This window comes from Oncorhynchus mykiss, chromosome 24, assembly GCF_057628025.1.
Source record: "Oncorhynchus mykiss isolate SJ-2025 chromosome 24, ASM5762802v1, whole genome shotgun sequence".
In the NCBI taxonomy this organism is placed as follows: domain Eukaryota; kingdom Metazoa; phylum Chordata; class Actinopteri; order Salmoniformes; family Salmonidae; genus Oncorhynchus; species Oncorhynchus mykiss.
This window is the reverse complement of record NC_143045.1, coordinates 38,788,974-38,811,246: the sequence shown is the minus strand read 5'-3', so window position 1 is coordinate 38,811,246 and position 22,273 is coordinate 38,788,974. Positions and strand designations below refer to the sequence as shown.

Genomic DNA, 22,273 nt, shown 5'->3' with positions numbered 1-22,273 from the left:
TGTTTCTTGGTGGTTTCTATTTGTCCATCATGTGTTTCTTGGTGTTTCTCTCTGGTCTCAGGAGGATGATGAAACACTTTGGAGCAAACAGACAGAACAGCAGCCCAAAGCTGGATGCTAAGATGGCGAATATCTCCACCGCATCTGCGTACTTCCCAGGAGAGCTGACGTAGGCAGGGACGAAGGAGATCCATACAGCACAGAAGATCAGCATGCTGAAGGTGATGAACTTGGCCTCGTTGAAGTTGTCAGGGAGTTTCCTGGCCAGGAAGGCTAAGAGGAGACAGAGAGAGGCCAGCAAGCCTATGTAGCCCAGCACCAGAGAGAAGCCGGCCACAGAGCCCATCTCACATTCCAGGATGACCTTAGACCCCTTGAGGCCTAGGTAAGGCAGGGGAGGACTTATCGACAACCACACGGCGCAGATGATCACCTGCGTTTACAAACACAATTACAAACTCATCTTACTCATCTTATACAGTAAAATACTGATTCATTCAGTTAGGTGACTTGAAGTTATTTCAATATTAAAGCTCTCACCTGAACACTGGTAAAGAGGAAGACACTCCCTCTCTGCTGCACGGGTCCAAACCACCTCATCAGCTGCCCAGCACCGGGCCTGGCTGAGCGGAACGCAGCCAGAACCACGATGGTCTTGACAAGGAGGCAGGAGAGACAGAGCACAAAGATGACCCCAAACGCCGCCTGGCGGATCTGACACGCCCACACCGAGGGACACCCAATGAACACCAACGAACACAGGAAGCAGAGCTTGAGTGACAGGAGAAGCAGGAAACTCAGCTCTGAGTTGTTGGCCCGCACCTGGAATGAGACGAATGGTTAGACATACATGATACCATAGAAGAGTTCTCCATTTTATCCCGTACCCGATTTAACACCGTATCAAAGCTCTTACCAGAGGGGTGTGGCGGTGGTACACAAAGAGCATAAACACAGCCGCCGTTGCCACAGCGCCGCACACGGCAACCGTGGTCAGAGTGACGCCCATGGTGTCGTTGAAGGAGAGGAACTCGAGCTGACGAGGGATGCAGGCCGTCCGATTGCCGTTGGACCAAAACTCCAGAGGACAGCGGTCACATTGTAGAGAGCCTGGGAGATTGAACAAGTTACAATGACAATTGAAAAGCATAAATTACTTATTCAGTCTAATTAAGTCTTAATTAAAGTATAATATTTTATTCAAGAGAGAGATCAGGTCAATAACGGCTAATTAAGAACACCCTTTCATTGTTTAAAATTATATTCTACCTCAATGTCACAGTTCACTGACCTGTGGTGTTGCTGACCTCTCCCTCAGCACAGGAGATGCAGTCGAAGCAGCAGACAGGCTCCCCCTTCCTCCTGGCTACACGGGTGCCTGGGGGACAGCTGTCACTGCACACTGACACAGGCACCTGTACATGCCATGAAATGAATTTCAAATTGAACAAAACCTTTCAGTTCCTGTTTTAAAAATGGTCTTTCTTACCATATTAGATCCTGCGTTCCACTGGATGGCTGATTGGTCGATGAGGATATTGGACCCTTCTACTCGGCCAATCGTGACAAGTTTGAGCAACCCCTGGGGCGTGGCCTGCCAGTTCACAAGGTCGTAGACAGCAGGGACATCCGCGCCCCGGAAGTAAAACGGCTCCCCAAGTGGAGTGGTGAAGTTAACCTGGTTCAGGTGCTGCAACAGCTTGGAGGAGACGAGACACAAACATGACCATTACACTGTTAATATGATGTAATAACTAAAAACCAGGGTAGGGTAGGTTACTTTCTAAATGTAATCTGTTACAGTTACTAGTTACATGTCCAACAATTGTAATCAGTAATGTAATTTGTGGATTACCCAAACTCAGTAACGTAATCTGATTTACTTTCCCCTTAACCTCGTAGAACAAGGTGAGACGCTAGCAGGAAATGGAAATGCGCAACGCCAAATGCTAATAGTACTCGATAAAACTCAAACTTTCATTAAAACACACATGCAGGGTACTCAATTAAAGCTACACTCGTTGTGAATCTAGCCAACATGTCAGATTTTTAAAATGCTTTTCGGCGAAAGCATGAGAAGCTATTATCTGATAGCATGCAACCCCCCGAAATACCTGAAGGGGACGTAAACAAAAGAATTAGCTTAGCCGGCGCTACACAAAACGCAGAAATAAAATATAAAACATTCATTACCTTTGACAAGCTTCTTTGTTGGCACTCCAATATGTCCCATAAACATCACAATTGGGTCTTTTTTTCGATTAAATCCGTCCATGTATACCCAAAATGTCCATTTATGAAGCCCGTCTGATCCAGGAAAAAACAGCTTTCCAAAACGCAACGTAATTTTTTTAAATTAAAAAAGTTGCCTATAAACTTTGACAAAACACTTCAAACTACTTTTGTAATCCAACTTTAGGTATTAGTAAACGTTAATAATCGATCAAATTGATCACGGGGCGATCTGTATTCAATTGCAGCAAGTCTTGAAATCATGGTCGATATTCTCTTTTTCATAACTTCCCCCGGTGTACCCGATGACAGGAAGTGCCTATTCCTCATTTCACCAAGGATTAACTTCAACCAAATTGCCAAGACTGGCGACATCGTGTGGAAGCTGTAGGAACTGTAAACTGGGCGCTATCTATTTTCCCTTGCCATAGACAATACAGAGAACTGGCGGAGGGATATATATAATTTTTTTTGTGAACAGTTTTCCTTGGGGTTTTGCCTGGTACACATGTTCTGTTATAGTCACAGACAAGAGGCATTGGTGCTTTGCTGGTGACTGTCTGTGATGTATTTACAGTTCAAGGCATACTTAACCAGCATGTTAAGGCTGTGTAAGGACTATTTGACCAAGGAGAGTGATGGAGTGCTGCAACAGATGGCCTGGCTTCCCCAATCACCCAACCTCAACCCAATTGAGATGGTTTTGGATGAGTTTGACCACAGAGTTAAGGAAAAGCAGCCAACGAGTCCTTAGCTTATGTGGGAACTCCGTCAAGACTGTTGGAAAAGCATTCCAGGTGAAGCTGGTTGAGAGAATGTCAAGAGTGTGCAAAGCTGTCATCAAGGCAAAGGGTGGCTACTTTGAAGAATCAAACATCGAAAATATATTTGAAGTAACCACTTTTTTGGTTACTTCATGATTCCATATGTGTCATTTCATAGTGTTGACATGTATCTGGTAACGGACATGTATCTGGTAACAGACATGTATCTGGTAACGGACATGTATCTGGTAACGGACATGTATCTGGTAACGGACATGTATCTGGTAACGGACATGTATCTGGTAACGGACATGTATCTGGTAACGGACATGTATCTGGTAACGGACATGTATCTGGGTATCTGGTAACGGACATGTATCTGGTAACGGACATGTATCTGGTAACGGACATGTATCTGGTAACGGACATGTATCTGGTAACGGACATGTATCTGGTAACGGACATGTATCTGGTAACGGACATGTATCTGGTAACGGACATGTATCTGGTAACGGACATGTATCTGGTAACGGACATGTATCTGGTAACGGACATGTATCTGGTAACGGACATGTATCTGGTAACGGACATGTATCTGGTAACGGACATGTATCTGGTAACGGACATGTATCTGGTAACGGACATGTATCTGGTAACGGACATGTATCTGGTAACGGACATGTATCTGGTAACGGACATGTATCTGGTAACGGACATGTATCTGGTAACGGACATGTATCTGGTAACGGACATGTATCTGGTAACAGACATGTATCTGGTAACGGACATGTATCTGGTAACGGACATGTATCTGGTAACGGACATGTATCTGGTAACGGACATGTATCAAATTACATTTAATCCATTACTCCCCAACCTTGCTCGGAACATATCCCCATAGCAACTATTAAGTGGACATGAATATTTAATTATATTAATTAGCATTTGCATAAGCAATTCTACTGAACATGCAATAGATGTGTGTGTACCTCTGCTGGGCTGATGTTGTGAGGAGGGGAGCAGGTGAAGCTGTTACCCCAGGAAGGGCTGTCTCTCTGGGGGCAGGACAGCAGGCTGTGGAGGGCGTGGGCTGCAGCATACACAGCCAGATACACATTATAGGTTATTCTCAGCTGAGAGGTGTCTGTGAAAGGGCTCTGCACCATCTCCAGAGTCTCTGCCCCACTGCAGGCCAGGCGTATGCGGGGGGAACTGGAGGTGGGAGGAGGGGGATGTGGTGGTGACTCCGAGGGGGTTGGAGGAAGGGGAGAGGGGAGCAGAGACGTGTCGTGTTCATGTGCTGCTCCAGGGCTACACCCAAACTCCGTTTCCCAGAGTTCCTTCAACAGGACGTCTCCGGGGCGACGAGAGGGGTGGAGACTTCGAAGGTGGGCTTCAAAGCCAGGCATAGGTGCACTACGGATAGCCACACCCAATACGCCCCGAGAGACGTTAAAGAGGGCGGGGTTTCGCAGCAGTTGTCCGCTGGTGCTCCATGCCTCACTGGCCAGAAACTGCCTGTCCGTCACGTTTCTCCTCCCCAGCTCCAGGAGTAACGCCCCCGTGTCAGTGTACCAGAGGAAGACCAGGATCACCCGCGCTGTCGAGGCCTGGACCGTGTCTGCTGCTCGCTTCACATCCCTCACCAGGTTCGCCCGGTTGAGGGTCTCAAAGAACGCCAGGCACACCCCCGTCCCCCGAACCGCCGCCTCAAACACCTGGGGATCAAATATGAAGCATGACAAATAATCAAAATACTGATGTAGAAGTTAAAAATAAAATACAGCAGGATGCAGTATTAGAAATACCGTCAATTTCCTTGCAATTTTTTAGTATGTAAATTCTACAATTTGACCAAGAATTAATAAAGTCAAAGTCAAAAGTCAAAGTTAATATAAAGAAAGATATAATTAACTAAATAATAATAAATAAATCAACAGACAAGTGTCTTCAATAAAGAAGAGCAGCAACCAACAACAAAATGAAGAGATAAAGAAAGACCTGTATGGCCTGACGACCGTAGTCGTTGTCTGCAGCGATAGCCCCGACCCAGGTCCATCCCAAGAGCCTGGTGAGCCGGGCCATGGTGAGGGCTTGGTAGACATCACTGGGGATGGTCCTGAAGAAGTTAGGGAACTCCTGTCTGTCACTGAGACAGCCACAGCTGGCCTGGTAACTGATCTGAGGACATCACCATTAAATCAATCATTTCTCACTAAATACTAGACCAGCTGAATTATAATTCATTAAAGCATAATGGCAATCTTTCTAGGTATGTATTTCCTGGTTGTAGAGAGAGACTGAGGGCATATCAACACAATAACATCAATCACATTTTAATAAAGTACTAAATACCCTCTTAAAATGTCTCAGTAAATACTAGACAATCTGAAATATGATGAATTAAGCAATATGGTAATGTTTCTAGCCACAGTATTTCCTGGTTGTGTAGAGAGAGAGAGAGAGAGAGAGAGAGAGAGAGAGAGAGAGAGAGAGAGAGACTGACCACAGGCACAGAGAGGGGCCCCAGGGTCCTGGCCAGGATGATGGCCTGAGTGGACGATGCATCACCAATGACCAGAGGAATGTGGGAGTCGCTTGATGGCCACGCTGGACAGGATATACACATAGCATTTTAACATGATTCTATAATCAGAACGACATGATAGCATACAGGAGCTATTTGCTATTCATTAATGGCTATTTGGCAAATACTTTTCAATAAATATTCATTTTAGGTTAAAATCACATGTGAGGTTAGAAAGCTCTGTAGATTCACATCTAAGGCTCCCCCCTGACACCAAGGCCAGTGCCCCTCGCAAGCTCCAGGGGTGCTGACCACAGCTGTCCAGGACACGGTAGCCCAGCCGGACTCCCGGCAGCAGGAAAGGGTTACGGTTAATCTCATCCACTGCAAACACCAGTGCGTGCACCCATCTCAACGGTTCCTCCTGGAAACTGAGAACAGGGATGTGAGATGAGAAGGTAAACATGAGAGATAGAAAGACAGGGAGAAAGAGAGGGAGAGAGAGGGAGAGAGAGAGAGGGAGAGAGAGAGAGGGGGAGAGAGAGAGGGAGAAAGAGAGAGAGAGAGAGGGAGAGAGAGAGCGAGAGAGAGGGAGAGAGAGAGAGAGAGAGAGAGAGAGAGAGAGAGAGAGAGAGGGAGAGAGATGGAGAGAGAGAGAGAGAGAGAGAGAGAGAGAGAGAGAGAGAGAGAGGGAGAAAGAGAGAGAGAGAGAGAGAGAGAGTAGAGAGAGAGAGAGAGTAGAGAGAGAGAGAGATGACAGAGCAAAATTCAACATGTGTAAATGAGCATGGTGTAACCTTGTGATCAGATGAATGTGATTGATCATGAGGAGAAACAACATTCAACCTTAATAAACAGCACTAAAAAAAACGGATTTAATGTTGAACATCAATCTTATCCGTCTAAACTGAGAATCAAGGTGACAACGGAAAAATACCACACTCTATAACATATATGCCTTCTCTCATTATACTCAGATAGAGAGAGAACTGTGCTAAACATCTGAGGAGAAAACAATGGCACTTTAAGCAAATAAGTTAGACAAAAAACAAAGATCATTATTAAATGTTAATTGTTTTTGCAGACAATTTGTTAACATCAGATTTTAAATTGATTGCAAAAATGATGAACATTTCCTTTTTGAAGTGATTACGATTCTGTGTAAAAACCAAAGCAAAAGAAACAGTTTCCATTTCAGTACCGTGAGTCGGGACGCAGTGGAAGGACAAAACACCTTCTGAAGAGAACAACGTTCAGATCAAATCGTTACACGAAAGAAAAATACGTTTTCAAAGAAAGATGATTCAAATGAAGGAAAAGTACCCTAAAAAGAAATGCTGTTACAAAATAAAATAAAATAAAATAAAAAAGGACTCATCAAAAGAATAAACAAAGATAGAATTTCACATCCTTTGAAGAGAAAGTCACAAGAAAAGGTCAAAGTGCGATAAAAAAAAAAAGAGAGAACAGAAATAACCAAAGGAACTTACTTGACACAGGACTGCAGGTTAGGGTGTTGGCTGAAGCTCAGGTCTGGAGCAGGGGGGAGGTTATGGATAGGGAAGACAGCCCCGATCACCACATCACCTTCCTGGGATAGACCAAGGTCATCCAGACCGACCGAATGGTCCCACCGTGAACACACAGTTGCCTGAGCCATCGCTACCCCAACCCTGACCAGCCAGGGCAGTAGCAGGGGAATGGCCTGTGTCAGCCAGGTGAACCAGGGGGACATGGGGAAGCTCCTCTGGACACACAGGCAGGCAGGAAGTTGACCAGACCAGACCAAAACCACCCCCAATGCCGTTTCTAAATACTGGTAAAAAACATGAAACGCTACAGCACCGTGATATTGATCAAACGTACGGATGAGTTACAAGAGTGTGAAGATTATGATCATAAATCCTCCGTGTCTGAACATCCAGCCTGTTAACTGACTTCCTCCCTGCTAAGATGTAGCACAGATCAGCCTAAGTGGTTCTCCGTCAGGTGAAAACAAGCTTGAGCTGTTTGGGCAGTCAACAACAAGTCTCTATCTCCCAGCATTGGGTCTGACAGCAGCCTTCCCTGATCTGGCCCAGTGGAGGATAAGGGAGGTTATTTATAATGACCAGAGATCATAGAGAATACATGGAGTCAACAAGATGACACACTGAGAACCTAAATCGCAGGCCTCCTGAGTGTTGCTGTTAGCGGCAACAGCTTGACACAGAAAGATAAGTAAGGGAGACAGGGGGCCTTGTTATTTTGAACAATATGTTTTTTGAGGATTTAGATGGTCGCAGGTGTGCTATTTCTCATCTGAATTACTGCTCATTTCACAAGAAATGACATCCTATTATCTACCCATTAGCCACACACAGCAAGATACAATAACACAGAGGGAGAGGGGGGGGGGGGGGGGCTGTGTGTGTGAGTGTGTTGTGTGTACATACCATGGCAAGAGCACTTGTATACCTCAGGTAGTTGCAACCTCGTTAAACCATTAAAAGAGTGCGAGAGAGACCGCTGGAGAAAAAGATTGTGGAATATAAAGACTAAGAGAGATGAGAATACACAATCAAGATAGAAAAAAAAGAGGACAAACAGACACAATTGCCATGTAAAAAAGTTTCTGAATTTTATTCCATCGGTAGGAAAATGCTCACATGGATCTTCTGAGGGACCATAACAAAGGAAAAAGATGGGTTTAACACTGAAAAGAAGAATAAAATCAGGCAGCCTGATCCAAGCCCAAAGGCCTCATCTACCTAGTCCACTGTGTTTCTGTTCATGGAAACATTTGACTGAAAGAAAAAATGTGATAACCAGACCCCAACATGGTTTTTTTTCCTTCTTTCTTTTTGTTGCAGTCTGTAGTAAAGTAATTATTAAAAAATAAAAGCGTTTAAACTCAAAAAAAGTATGTGATAGTGTTTAAAATCGTAGAAAGCGAGAAGTCCGAGCAAGCAAGTCTATGTACTGTATTGTACTATCTCTGTATTGTATTGTGCAGTCTATGTACTGCATTGTACTGTATTGTACTGTCTATGTACTATATTTTACTGTCTATGTACTGTATTTTACTGTCTATTTTACTGTCTATGTACTGTATTGTACTGTATTGCACATTTTATGTACTGTATACTGTAAGTACTATATTGCTCTGTCAATGTACAGTATTGTACTGTATATGTACAGCATTCTACTGTACATGTACTCTCAATGTACTGTATTATACTGCATTGTACTGTATATGTACTGTATTGTACTGTATTGTATAGTATATGTACTGTATTGTACTGTAGTGTACTGTCTATGTACCCTATTGCACAGTCTATGTACTGTAATGTACTGCATTGTACTGTCTATGTACTGTATTGTACTGTCTATGTACTGTATTGTACTGTCTATGTACTTTATTGTACTGTCTATGTACTGTATTGTACTATCTATGTACTGTATTGTACTGTGTATTTACTGTCTACATACTGTATTGTACTGTCTATGTACTGTATTGTACTGTCTACATACTGTATTGTACTGTCTATGTACTGTATTGTACTGTATTGTACTGTCTATGAACTGTATTGTACTGTCTACATACTGTATTGTACTGTCTATGTACTGTATTGTACTGTACTGTCTACATACTGTATTGTACTGTCTATGTACTGTATTGTACTGTCTACATACTGTATTGTACTGTCTATGTACTGTATTGTACTGTCTACATACTGTATTGTACTGTCTATGTACTGTATTGTACTGTCTACATACTGTATGGTACTGTCTATGTACTGTATTGTACTGTCTACATACTGTATGGTACTGTCTATGTACTGTATTGTACTGTATTGTACTGTCTATGAACTGTATTGTACTGTCTACATACTGTATGGTACTGTCTATGTACTGTATTGTACTCTCTATGTACTGTATTTCATCCAATCCCACTATTACTTGTTCTGTACAAAGACAGTAGTGCACTGTGATGTCTACAGATCGATGCATAGTCATGCTGGACATGTCCACGTTTAACATGCAGGAAACAGCTGTACCGTCAACAGAATAACACCACCGTCCCATTAAAAAACCAACGTACAGTAGAATATTTACAAACAACACACTGAGAGGAGAAAGGAAGACTTGAGGAAGCTCTCAGATGAAACAGATCACACTCCTTAAAAGTGCCTCACACTGGTTGAATCAACGTTGTTTACATGTCATTTCAACTAAATGACGTTGAACCAACGTTGAACCAACGTGGAAGAGACGGTGAATTGACGTCTGTGCCCAGCGGGCCTCTGATAATACCAATACATATTTAAAATGGTTCAAACACCAAGACAACACTTCCCTTCAGAGTAAAACACATTTGGAAAGTTTCCAATTTTTTGCTTCATTGTAGGTGGAGTTAGCTTGAACAGGAAGTAGAATTACAGGAACAGGCAGGACAGGAAACAGGTACAATCAAAGTAGGAAGTGGTTTACAGTCTGTTCCAAGTTACATTTACAGAACATTCTGATCAGGACATTTTTACATTCACAGACAAAATGTCAGACCCAATCAGGTAGTTAACTTCATACCTGTATTACTGGACAGACCCAATCAGGTAGTTAACTTCATACCTGTATTACTGGACAGACCCAATCAGGTAGTTAACTTCATACCTGTATTACTGGACAGACCCAATCAGGTAGTTAACTTCATACCTGTATTACTGGACAGACCCAATCAGGTAGTTAACTTCATACCTGTATTACTGGACAGACCCAATCAGGTAGTTAACTTCATACCTGTATTACTGGACAGACCCAATCAGGTAGTTAACTTCATACCTGTATTACTGGACAGACCCAATCAGGTAGTTAACTTCATACCTGTATTACTGGACAGACCCAATCAGGTAGTTAACTTCATACCTGTATTACTGGACAGACCCAATCAGGTAGTTAACTTCATACCTGTATTACTGGACAGACCCAATCAGGTAGTTAACTTCATACCTGTATTACTGGACAGACCCAATCAGGTAGTTAACTTCATACCTGTATTACTGGACAGACCCAATCAGGTAGTTAACTTCATACCTGTATTACTGGACAGACCCAATCAGGTAGTTAACTTCATACCTGTATTACTGGACAGACCCAATCAGGTAGTTAACTTCATACCTGTATTACTGGACAGACCCAATCAGGTAGTTAACTTCATACCTGTATTACTGGACAGACCCAATCAGGTAGTTAACTTCATACCTGTATTACTGGACAGACCAACCAGGATATATATTTTCGTTTTTTCTCGGTTATAAGCAGGAAGCTGATTTTCTGTGTTCTGGAAGTACATTATGCATCATTCCTGATAACCAGGAAGTGGGTTCAGAGTCTGAGCAGGAAGTAAACTTCCGGTTCTGATCTTATACAGGAGTCTGTGGGCAGCAGAGAGTCATCATGATAATGATCACCATAGTGATCTCCGTATCCGTACCCCAGTGTGGTGCACGCCCCCTCAGGCAGCCCCCTGTCCTCCAGCTGGTCCAGGTAGCCCGCTATGTAAGAGCCTGTGGAGTGTCTGTTAGCTGGGGGGTTCTGACCTGCTGCTACTTTAGTACGCAGCACTACCCCTCCCATGCTGGAGGGGGCGCTCATGTCCCGGGACTTCAGAGCCTCCTGCTGCCTCTCTCGAGCGCGATTGTTGATGTGACGCACACGGCTCTGGCTCCGAGAGGAAAGGCGACGGGAGAGGAGCGGGGGGGAGTCCTCCTGGGCATCAGGGACAGAGTTTAAGGGGGGGCAGGGGCGTGTTGGGGGAATGAAGGGTTTGAGGGGTAACTGAGGTAACTGGGGCAGCTGGGGAGACTGGGGTCTGTCCCGGTCTCTGTCATCCCCCTCCAGGGTGACTAGTTTGCGGAGCTGCTCAGTGAGGGGGTCTGCAGACTGCAGCCGTTGGGACAGACCCCCCAGGCCCCTCATCCTCCTCCGCTCCTTCATACAGGGGGTGATGAAGCTGCGGCTGATGATGTTGTACTTGCTGTGGAAGTTGCAGGAGATGTCCTCTGATGTCAGGTCACCCAGAGACTTGGACTTGCAGGGGCTGGGGGCTGTGGGTGGTCTGGGGATAGGTAGAGGAGGGGCAAGGGTGGGGCCCGAGAAGGGCAGCGGAGGGGGGCCAGAACAGGGTTGGAACTGGGGCTGGGCCTGGGTGTGTGATTGGGGTCGGGGTTGGGTGTGTGATTGGGGTTGGGCCTGGGGTAGAGGCTGGGTATTTGATTGGGGCTGGGGTTGCAGATGGGTGTAGGTGGATGCCGAGGCAGAGGAGGGCCCGAAGCAGTTGTAGTCTAGATGGCTGTAGGCCACATCACAGTCTGAGATAGGGGAGTACAGTCCTCGGTCTCTTGGGAAGCTAACATACCTTGAACCAGACATACTAGACAGACCAGGCAGACACTCAGAGGAGGACAACCCATTCTGGAAGCAGGTTGATGCTTCACCCTGATCCTGCCCTTCCCCTGTCCCATCCTGGTAGCCCCTGGTCTGTGGCTGGGTGTGCCCACCCTGGTAGCCCCTGATCTGTGGCTGGGTGTGCCCATCCTGGTAGCCCCTGGTCTGGGCCTGGGTGTGCCTACCCTGGTAGCCCCTGGTCTGGGCCTGGGTGGGTCCACTGTAGCTGTGCTGCTGGGTGTAGGCTCTGGTAATGTCTCTGCTGTTCTCAAAGGAGAGCTCAGCCCTGCTGTGGGTGGAGGGATGGCTGTTCAGGCGGAGGGTGCTGGGGTTGGGGGGCCTTTCGAAGAGGGAGGGCTGGGTTTGAGGGGTTATTGATGGGGTGTTGCGAGGGGAGGGCTGGTGTGAGGATTGTACGAGGGGGGAAGGACACTGGGAGAGTTGGGGTGCGTACCGGGGAGAGGGGATTAGTTGGTTAAACTGCCTTTGGGGAGCAGCGTATTGTTTGGTTGGGCTGGTAGCGACCCAGGTGCAGTTGTGTCTCGGTAAGGTGAGGGGAATCTCCAGTGGATCCTCGTCCACGTTAATCTCCACCTCCATCAGATGACTTCCTGCTGAGTCCTGGCACAACAGCAACCGATCAGACACTGTGCTGTTGACAGATGGGCACCTGTAACCCCATGACGACCCCCACTCCCCCCCTGACCCCAGCTCTGTAGGATCACTGACACCCCCATAGCCCTGTCCTGGCTCCTCCACTTCCACTACACCCCTACGTGAGCCCACCCAGCTGTCCTCTGCCCCCAGGCGAGGAGGCACCTTGGCTGGGGAAGGCTCCAGGCTGCCCATGGGTGTGCTCTCCTCAGAGTCAGCCTGGATGTTGCCTACGGTCTGCTCCCTCAGGTGGTAGACAGAGACTGGAGACAAGACCTCCTCATCCAGGATGGTATAGACCTCCTCCAGCTCCGTGGTCTCAGGACTGGAGAAGAGAAGGGGGGCAGGGGGGTCTGCGTGGGAGGTCTTGGGGTGGGGTGGGAGTAGGTTGTGGTTTGCTTGGTTAGGGGTCTGGCTTGTCTTTCGAGGAGTGATAGGTCCGTTCGTTGCCTTGCGGGGGGAGGTGGTGGTCTGTGGGTCTTTATATGGGGTGGTACAGTCCACGGTGACCTTATAGGGTGTGCTGGAGTCCTGGACAGTGGGATGGAACAGACAGGACATGATACTGAGGACGTGGGGGTCAGAGTTCGTTGTGAGGTCATTCTGGTCAGCGGTGAGGTCAAACTGGCCAATCAGAGCGGAGATCGAGCCGCAGCTGGTGTCGTTGCCGAGGGATACGGCATCAATGAGTCGTGAGATGGTGCTGTCCTGCCGGGAGACGGGGCTCTGAAGATCGGACCGGTCCACGTTGAGTGGGGAGAGGGGGGGCACAGAGGAAGAGGGGACAGAGGAAGAAGAAGAGGAGGAAGGTGCTGGCGTGTTTGTTGTCTCTGGTCCGCTCTCAGTAGGTACGTGTAAACAGTTGCTCTCGGTCTTTGTTGACCTGCTTAGGTAACACAACGTCCTTTGGCGAGAGGAAATGCCCTCAGCTTTGATGGGTGGGTTGACTCTGTCCTTTAATTGCTCTCTGGATTCACCATCTACACTTCCTCCTCCTTGGCCAATGACCAGGCAGGAGGTCTCGTCTAATTGGTCAAGCTCTGTGGTCCTATCCCGTGTGTTGTTGTGATTGGTGGAAGGGGTGGACACACGGTGTTCAAGGGAGGCGGATGATTCGATGAGGAGTTCCACAGAGTGGGACCTGGGCCGATCAAAGGGGGATATTCCTGTGTAAAACAGACAGGTTAGACAGTCAGTAAATGTTCAAACATTTTCACAGACGTACGTAGAACACCAAGCCAACCAACAACCAACCGACACATTCCGTCCAACACGAGCCAATAGCAACACAGAGACGAATGGAATGTACCACCAAATACGACTGTGAGAGGGGTGTTGGAAAATGAGGCTGTGCAGGTAACAGAAGGAACATCCAATTTTTTGGGGGGAAACATCCATTTCGGAAGAGATGGTCAAATGGGATCAATTTTGGCAGTAAAAAAAAAAAAAAAAAAGGAGAATTCTGATTTTGAAATAGTACTTTTACAAAGTTACATCAGTGGGATGATGTAATACTGGGATGTTTTAGGATGAGGCAACCTTAGGAGGTGTCTTGGTTTACCTGGCGGGATATCCTAGTCAGTTCTCTACTACAGAGAAGCACCACAGAGTGAAGAAGGAACAGAAAAGGCATGTTAAAGTATTGAGGAACAACAGATTGCCTGGATTTGTCCATTTAAACAGATTTTTCTTCTTCTATGTTTTCGGAAAGAAGGACAAGTTAGAAACAAGACAACGGTTTACATTTCCACATAAGACCCATAGCACTGTTTGTTTCAATGAGAGCGCAACACAACCAATGACCACTTCAACTCTAAGCATGATGTCACATGTAGCAACCAAACCAGACAAGACTAGTTGCTCTGCTATTACAGGTAAACCAGGATCATGTATTGCTCTTAGAAATAGGTAACATGATGCTGTAACCTCATTCAAATAGAGAAAAACACTGTTGTTTCTTCTTAGATATCTATTTTAACATATTACTTGTTACAGAACATATTGTTTTTATTATCATGGTTGATGTAAGAGTGTGTGAGGTCCCCAGAGGAGGTCTACCCACCGATGAGTGTGTCTGCACCCAGGTCAGTCTGCTCCTGTTCGGGGGAGCAGAGGGAGAGCTGTCCCTGCAGTAGCCTCTCCAGAGGCATGGAGATGGGTCTGTGGGAGAGGGGGGCATGAGGTGGGGGGCTCCTCTCCACCATTACCCTCTCTCTGTCCCTTTCACTGTCCTTGGACGCCTCCCAGACCCTCCCAGACCCTTCCCCGGACCCCACTTTGTCCTTGCCGTCTGATATGGAGGCCTTGAGGTCTGATATTGAGGTGGAGGAATCAGTGAGCTTCATCTTGGATTTCTTGCGTCGGTTGGTGGGGGCGCTGGCGGTGCGTCGGAGGAGGAGGTCGCTGATGGAGCGTTTCCTGAGGGCCGAACCACAGCTGGTGTCTACTGACGACTTAGAGGACCTGTTGAACAAGCCTCTGATGCCTCGCAGCTGACGACCCTGGTGGATGGAGAGAGGGAGGGGCAAAGGGGGGGGGGGGGGGGGGGATAGGGAGACCGGGAAGGGGAGAGAGGGAGGGGAGACAGGGAAGGGGAGAGAAGGACATGGAGATAGATAGGGAGAGAGAATGAGGGGAGATAGGGACATGGAGATAGATAGGGACAGAGAGTGAGGGGAGATAGGGAGGGGGCAAAAGGGAGTGGGAGAGAGGGATATGGAGACAGGGAGGGGGAGAGAGGGATAGGGAGACAGGGAAGGGGAGAGAAGGACATGGAGAGAGATAGAGAGAGAGGGAGGGGTTGATAGGGAGGGGAGAGAGAGGGATAGGGAGACAGGGAACGGGAGAGAGGGATAGGGAGACCGGGAAGGGGAGAGAAGGACATGGAGATAGATAGGGAGACATGGAGGGGAGAGAGTGGGAGGGGAGAGAGAGGGATATGGAGACAGGGAAGGGAAGGGGAGAGAAGGACATGGAGAGAGATAGGGAGAGAGAGGGAGGGGAGATAGGGAGGGGAGAGAGAGAGATGGAGGGGAGATATGGAGGGGAGAGAGAGGGATAGAGAGACAGGGAAGGGGAGAGAGAATGAGGGGAGATAGGGAGGGGAGAGAGAGGGAGGGGGCAAAAGGGAGTGGGAGAGAGGGATAGGGAGACCGGGAAGGGGAGAGAGGGAGGGGAGAGAAGGACATGGAGATAGATAGGGAGAGAGAGTGAGGGGAGATAGGGAGGGGAGAGAGAGGGAGGGGGCAAAAGGGAGTGGGAGAGAGGGATATGGAGACAGGGAGGGGGAGAGAGGGATAGGGAGACAGGGAAGGGGAGAGAAGGACATGGAGAGAGATAGAGAGAGAGGGAGGGGTCGATAGGGAGGGGAGAGAGAGGGATAGGGAGACCGGGAAGGGGAGAGAAGGAGATGGAGATAGATAGGGAGACACGGAGGGGAGAGAGAGGGATGGGAGAGAGAGGGATAGGGAGACAGGGAAGGGAAGGGGAGAGAAGGACATGGAGAGAGATAGGGAGAGAGAGGGAGGGGAGATAGGGAGGGGAGAGAGAGAGATGGAGGGGAGATAGGGAGGGGAGAGAGAGGGATAGAGAGACAGGGAAGGGGAGAGAGGGATAGGGAGACAGGGAAGGGGAGAGAGGGATAGGGAGACAGGGAAGGGGAGAGAAGGACATGGAGAGAGATAGGGAGAGAGAGATAGGGAGAGAGAGAGAGGGAGGGGAGAGAGTGACGGGAGAGAGAGGAAGTATGAAGAGAAGGGTGAGAGAGAGAAATTGTGTTCAGCTTTTTGCATGAAAATATGAATTGCATGATGCGAGGGAGAAGGTTAAATAACATTTGCCATGCTTTTCAAGCACAGTATTCCAACCACAATGCACACAATATAGACTGAAAACACAGTAACACACTTCACTTCACAAAATGAAATGTTTTCAGCAAATCAACACAAATTCTTTACATTCATTCAAATTAATTCAAATGTATTGCAGAGCTGGCATTTCCCCTCCCCCCCAGGTTAATAACAGGCAGAACACATGGGGAGAATCTCAATTGCATTTCCTTGATTCCTTGCATCATCGCTCCTCGTCTCCTTCTCAAAATCCATTGGATTTTGAGGTCCTTGCCCTCTGACCTTCTCATCCAATCGGTCTTGAGAAGGAGGCGAGGAGAGAGGACGTGGGGAATCAAGATAATACAATTGAGCATTTCCCAAGGGTAAAAATTGTCACATGTCATGACAAAGACATCCCCATAGATGGCACTAGAGCATCCCAGTAACCACAGTCTAACAACCCTCTCCTTCGCAATGCATTCTTTTTTATTGAACTAGGCAAGTCAGTTAAAGAACAAATTATTATTTACAATGACGGCCCTACCCCCCCTGGCCAAACCCGGACGACGCTGGGCCAATCGTGCGCCGCCCTATGGGACTCCCAATCACAGGCCAGACGTGATGCAGCCTGGATTCAAACTAGGGACTGCAGTGATACCTCTGGCACTGAGATGCAGTGCCTTAGACTACTGCGCCACTCGGCAATCGTTGCACATATTCCCTCTTTGGACAATTATCTGTGTTGTTAGTAACGCCATGAGCTCGGATTTTTATTAACCAAATCATTACTGACAGAAAATGCTTTGAAAATCACCTAACAATTAAACACATTCACAAAAATACAATTATAAAAAGAATACCAATCTTAGATGTTGTAAACATACAGAAATAATCTGAAACCATATACACTTCACCACACCCACACACATTAGAAACCATGCAGATGCCATGCAGCACACAGAATCTACCCAGGATACCTTGTTGGCTCCTAGAAAGTGCATTATGGTAAAGCTGGGGTTCAGGACTAGTGGACTCCACTGGAAAGGAAGAATGTACCAGCTTAGCTTGGGAGAGTTGTATGGATGACAATTAACTGTAAAATATATATGTATATGTAGAAGCTGAAACAGATGATTCCCCTTCAGACCAATACTTCTCTATAGGGTCAGAGTAGCAGTAACCTGGTCCTAGATCTGATCTCACTAGCCTGGTCCCATATCTGATCTCACTAGCCTGGTCCCAGATCTGATCTCACTAGCCTGGTCCCAGATCTGATCTCACTAACCTGGTCCCAGATATGATCTCACTAGCCTGGTCCTAGATCTGATCTCACTAGCCTGGTCCCATATCTGATCTCACTAGCCTGGTCCCAGATCTGATCTCACTAGCCTGGTCCCAGATCTGATCTCACTAGCCTGGTCCCAGATCTGATCTCACTAACCTGGTCCCAGATATGATCTCACTAGCCTGGTCCCAGATCTGATCTCACTAGCCTGGTCCCAGATCTGATCTCACTAACCTGGTCCCAGATCTGATCTCAATAGCCTTATCTCACTAACCTGGTCCCAGATCGGATCTCTCAAGCCTGGTCCCAGATCTGATGTCACTAGCCTGATCTCACTAACCTGGTCCCAGATGTGATGTCACTAGCCTGATCTCACTAGCCTGGTCCCACATCTGATCTCACTAGCCTGATCTAACTAACCTGGTCCCAGATCTGATCTCACTAGCCTGGTCCCAGCTCTGATCTCACTAGCCCTGGTCCCAGATCTGATCTCAATAACCTGGTCCCAGATCTGATCTCACTAACCTGGTCCCAGATCTGATCTCACTAGCCTGACCTCACAAACCTGGTCCCAGATCTGATCTCACTAACCTGGTCCCAGATCTGATCTCACTAGCCGGACCTCACAAACCTGGTCCCAGATCTGATCTCACTAGCCTGACCTCACAAACCTGGTCCCAGATCTGATCTCACTAGCCTGGTCCCAGATCTGTTTGTGCTTTGCCTACTCCGTTGGCATTGTCAAGCCAAAATAGTTGTCAAGAGACCATAAACAGACTGGCCCCCAGGCAATAGTAAAGAGACCATAAACAGACTGGTAACCAGGCTATATTAAAGAGACCAGAAATAGACTGGCACCCAGGCTATAGTAAAGAGACCAGAAACAGACTGGTAACCAGGCTATATTAAAGAGTCCAGAAACAGGCTGGCGTCCAGGCTATATTAGAGAGACCAGAAATAGACTGGCACCCAGGCTATATTAGAGAGACCAGAAACAGGCTGGCACCCAGGCTATATTAGAGAGACCAGAAACAGGCTGGCGCCCAGGCTATCTTAAAGAGACCAGAAACAGGCTGGCACCCAGGCTATATTGAAGAGACCAGAAACAGGCTGGCGCCAAGGCTATATTAAAGAGACCAGAAACAGGCTGGTTCCCAGGCTATATTAAAGAGACCAGAAACAGGCTGGTACCCAGGCTATATTAAAGAGAACATAAACAGGCTGGCACCCAGGCTATAATAAAGAGACCAGAAACAGGCTGGTTCCCAGGCTATATTAAAGAGACCAGAAACAGGCTGGTACCCAGGCTATATTAAAGAGAACAGAAACAGGCTGGCACCCAGGCTATATTAAAGAGACCAGAAACAGGCTGGTACCCAGGCTATATTAAAGAGACCAGAAACAGGCTGGCGCCCAGGCTATATTAAAGAGAACAGAAACAGGCTGGCACCCAGGCTATATTAAAGAGACCAGAAACAGGCTGGTACCCAGGCTATATTGAAGAGACCAGAAACAGGCTGGCGCCCAGGCTATATTAAAGAGACCAGAAACAGGCTGGACTAGACTATATTAAAGAGACCAGAAACAGGCTGGACTAGACTATATTAAAGAGACCAGAAACAGGCTGGACTAGACTATATTAAAGAGACCAGAAACAGGCTGGACTAGACTATATTAAAGAGACCAGAAACAGGCTGGACTAGACTATATTAAAGAGACCAGAAACAGGCTGGACTAGACTATATTAAAGAGACCAGAAACAGGCTGGACTAGACTATATTAAAGAGACCAGAAACAGGCTGGACTAGACTATATTAAAGAGACCAGAAACAGGCTGGACTAGACTATATTAAAGAGACCAGAAACAGGCTGGACTAGACTATATTAAAGAGACCAGAAACAGGCTGGTACCCAGGCTATATTAAAGAGACCAGAAACAGGCTGGACTAGACTATATTAAAGAGACCAGAAACAGGCTGGACTAGACTATATTAAAGAGACCAGCAACAGGCTGGACTAGACTATATTAAAGAGACCAGAAACAGGCTGGACTAGACTATATTAAAGAGACCAGAAACAGGCTGGACTAGACTATATTAAAGAGACCAGAAACAGGCTGGACTAGACTATATTAAAGAGACCAGAAACAGGCTGGACTAGACTATATTAAAGAGACCAGAAACAGGCTGGACTAGACTATATTAAAGAGACCAGAAACAGGCTGGACTAGACTATATTAAAGAGACCAGAAACAGGCTGGACTAGACTATATTAAAGAGACCAGAAACAGGCTGGACTAGACTATATTAAAGAGACCAGAAACAGGCTGGACTAGACTATATTAAAGAGACCAGAAACAGGCTGGACTAGACTATATTAAAGAGACCAGAAACAGGCTGGACTAGACTATATTAAAGAGACCAGAAACAGGCTTGACCAGACTATATTAAAGAGACCAGAAACAGGCTGGTACCCAGGCTATATTAAAGAGACCAGAAACAGGCTGGACTAGACTATATTAAAGAGACCAGAAACAGGCTGGACTAGACTATATTAAAGAGACCAGAAACAGGCTGGACTAGACTATATTAAAGAGACCAGAAACAGGCTGGACTAGACTATATTAAAGAGACCAGAAACAGGCTGGACTAGACTATATTAAAGAGACCAGAAACAGGCTGGACTAGACTATATTAAAGAGACCAGAAACAGGCTGGACTAGACTATATTAAAGAGACCAGAAACAGGCTGGACTAGACTATATTAAAGAGACCAGAAACAGGCTGGACTAGACTATATTAAAGAGACCAGAAACAGGCTGGTACCCAGGCTATATTGAAGAGACCAGAAACAGGCTGGACTAGACTATATTAAAGAGACCAGAAACAGGCTGGTACCCAGGCTATATTAAAGAGACCAGAAACAGGCTGGACTAGACTATATTAAAGAGACCAGCAACAGGCTGGACTAGACTATATTAAAGAGACCAGAAACAGGCTGGACTAGACTATATTAAAGAGACCAGAAACAGGCTGGACTAGACTATATTAAAGAGACCAGAAACAGGCTGGACTAGACTATATTAAAGAGACCAGAAACAGGCTGGACTAGACTATATTAAAGAGACCAGAAACAGGCTGGACCAGACTATATTAAAGAGACCAGAAACAGGCTGGTACCCAGGCTATATTAAAGAGACCAGAAACAGGCTGGACTAGACTATATTAAAGAGACCAGAAACAGGCTGGTACCCAGGCTATATTAAAGAGACCAGAAACAGGCTGGACTAGACTATATTAAAGAGACCAGAAACAGGCTGGACTAGACTATATTAAAGAGACCAGAAACAGGCTGGACTAGACTATATTAAAGAGACCAGAAACAGGCTGGACTAGACTATATTAAAGAGACCAGAAACAGGCTGGACTAGACTATATTAAAGAGACCAGAAACAGGCTGGTACCCAGGCTATATTAAAGAGACCAGAAACAGGCTGGACTAGACTATATTAAAGAGACCAGCAACAGGCTGGACTAGACTATATTAAAGAGACCAGAAACAGGCTGGACTAGACTATATTAAAGAGACCAGAAACAGGCTGGACTAGACTATATTAAAGAGACCAGAAACAGGCTGGACTAGACTATATTAAAGAGACCAGAAACAGGCTGGTACCCAGGCTATATTAAAGAGACCAGAAACAGGCTGGCGCCCAGGCTATATTAAAGAGACCAGAAACAGGCTGGCACCCAAGCTATATTAAAGAGACCAGAAACAGGCTGGGCTAGACTATATTAAAGAGACCAGAAACAGGCTGGACTAGACTATATTAAAGAGACCAGAAACAGGCTGGACTAGACTATATTAAAGAGACCAGAAACAGGCTGGTACCCAGGCTATATTGAAGAGACCAGAAACAGGCTGGTACCCAGGCTATATTAAAGAGACCAGAAACAGGCTGGCGCCCAGGCTATATTAAAGAGACCAGAAACAGGCTGGCACCCAGGCTATGTTAAAGAGACCAGAAACAGGCTGGGCTAGACTATATTAAAGAGACCAGAAACAGGCTGGACTAGAGTATATTAAAGAGACCAGAAACAGGCTGGACTAGACTATATTAAAGAGACCAGAAACAGGCTGGACAAGGCTATATTAAAGAGACCAGAAACAGGCTGGACTAGACTATATTAAAGAGACCAGAAACAGGCTGGACTAGGCTATATTAAAGAGACCAGAAACAGGCTGGACTAGACTATATTAAAGAGACCAGAAACAGGCTGGACTAGACTATATTAAAGAGACCAGAAACAGGCTGGACTAGACTATATTAAAGAGACCAGAAACAGGCTGGACTAGACTATATTAAAGAGACCAGAAACAGGCTGGACTAGGCTATATTAAAGAGACCAGAAACAGGCTGGACTAGACTATATTAAAGAGACCAGAAACAGGCTGGACTAGACTATATTAAAGAGACCAGAAACAGGCTGGACTAGACTATATTAAAGAGACCAGAAACAGGCTGGACTAGACTATATTAAAGAGACCAGCAACA

The 22,273-nt window shown here is 46.4% G+C and overlaps 2 protein-coding genes across 4 annotated transcripts in view; both read right to left on the bottom strand.

The window, feature by feature from the left end:
• Positions 1-16: 16 nt before the first annotated feature.
• LOC110503419 (extracellular calcium-sensing receptor-like) lies at positions 17-7,183 on the bottom strand. The gene is made up of 10 exons (XM_090218064.1): positions 7,014-7,183; positions 5,776-5,954; positions 5,503-5,606; positions 4,998-5,177; positions 3,986-4,714; positions 1,490-1,699; positions 1,292-1,415; positions 917-1,110; positions 541-822; positions 17-433 (listed from the first exon to the last, which is right to left on the bottom strand). The coding sequence occupies exons 1-10, from the start codon at positions 7,181-7,183 to the stop codon at positions 17-19; spliced, it is 2,589 nt and encodes an 862-aa protein (XP_090074190.1).
• Positions 7,184-8,118: 935 nt separating this feature from the next.
• LOC110503217 (1-phosphatidylinositol 4,5-bisphosphate phosphodiesterase eta-1) overlaps positions 8,119-22,273 on the bottom strand; it is an 84,920-nt gene continuing 70,765 nt past the window's right edge. Inside the window, exons 18-21 of one of the 3 annotated variants that reach the window (XM_036961459.2) lie at positions 17,411-17,470; positions 14,666-15,104; positions 14,165-14,192; positions 8,119-13,769 (exon numbers count right to left, since the gene is read on the bottom strand). In XM_036961459.2, the coding sequence (XP_036817354.2) occupies positions 14,182-14,192; positions 14,666-15,104; positions 17,411-17,470 (510 nt within the window). In that variant the 3' untranslated portion in view covers positions 8,119-13,769; positions 14,165-14,181. The remainder of the gene's footprint in view (positions 13,770-14,164; positions 14,193-14,665; positions 15,105-17,410; positions 17,471-22,273) is intronic. The other 2 variants (XM_036961457.2, XM_090218951.1) reach the window with 2 other exon arrangements.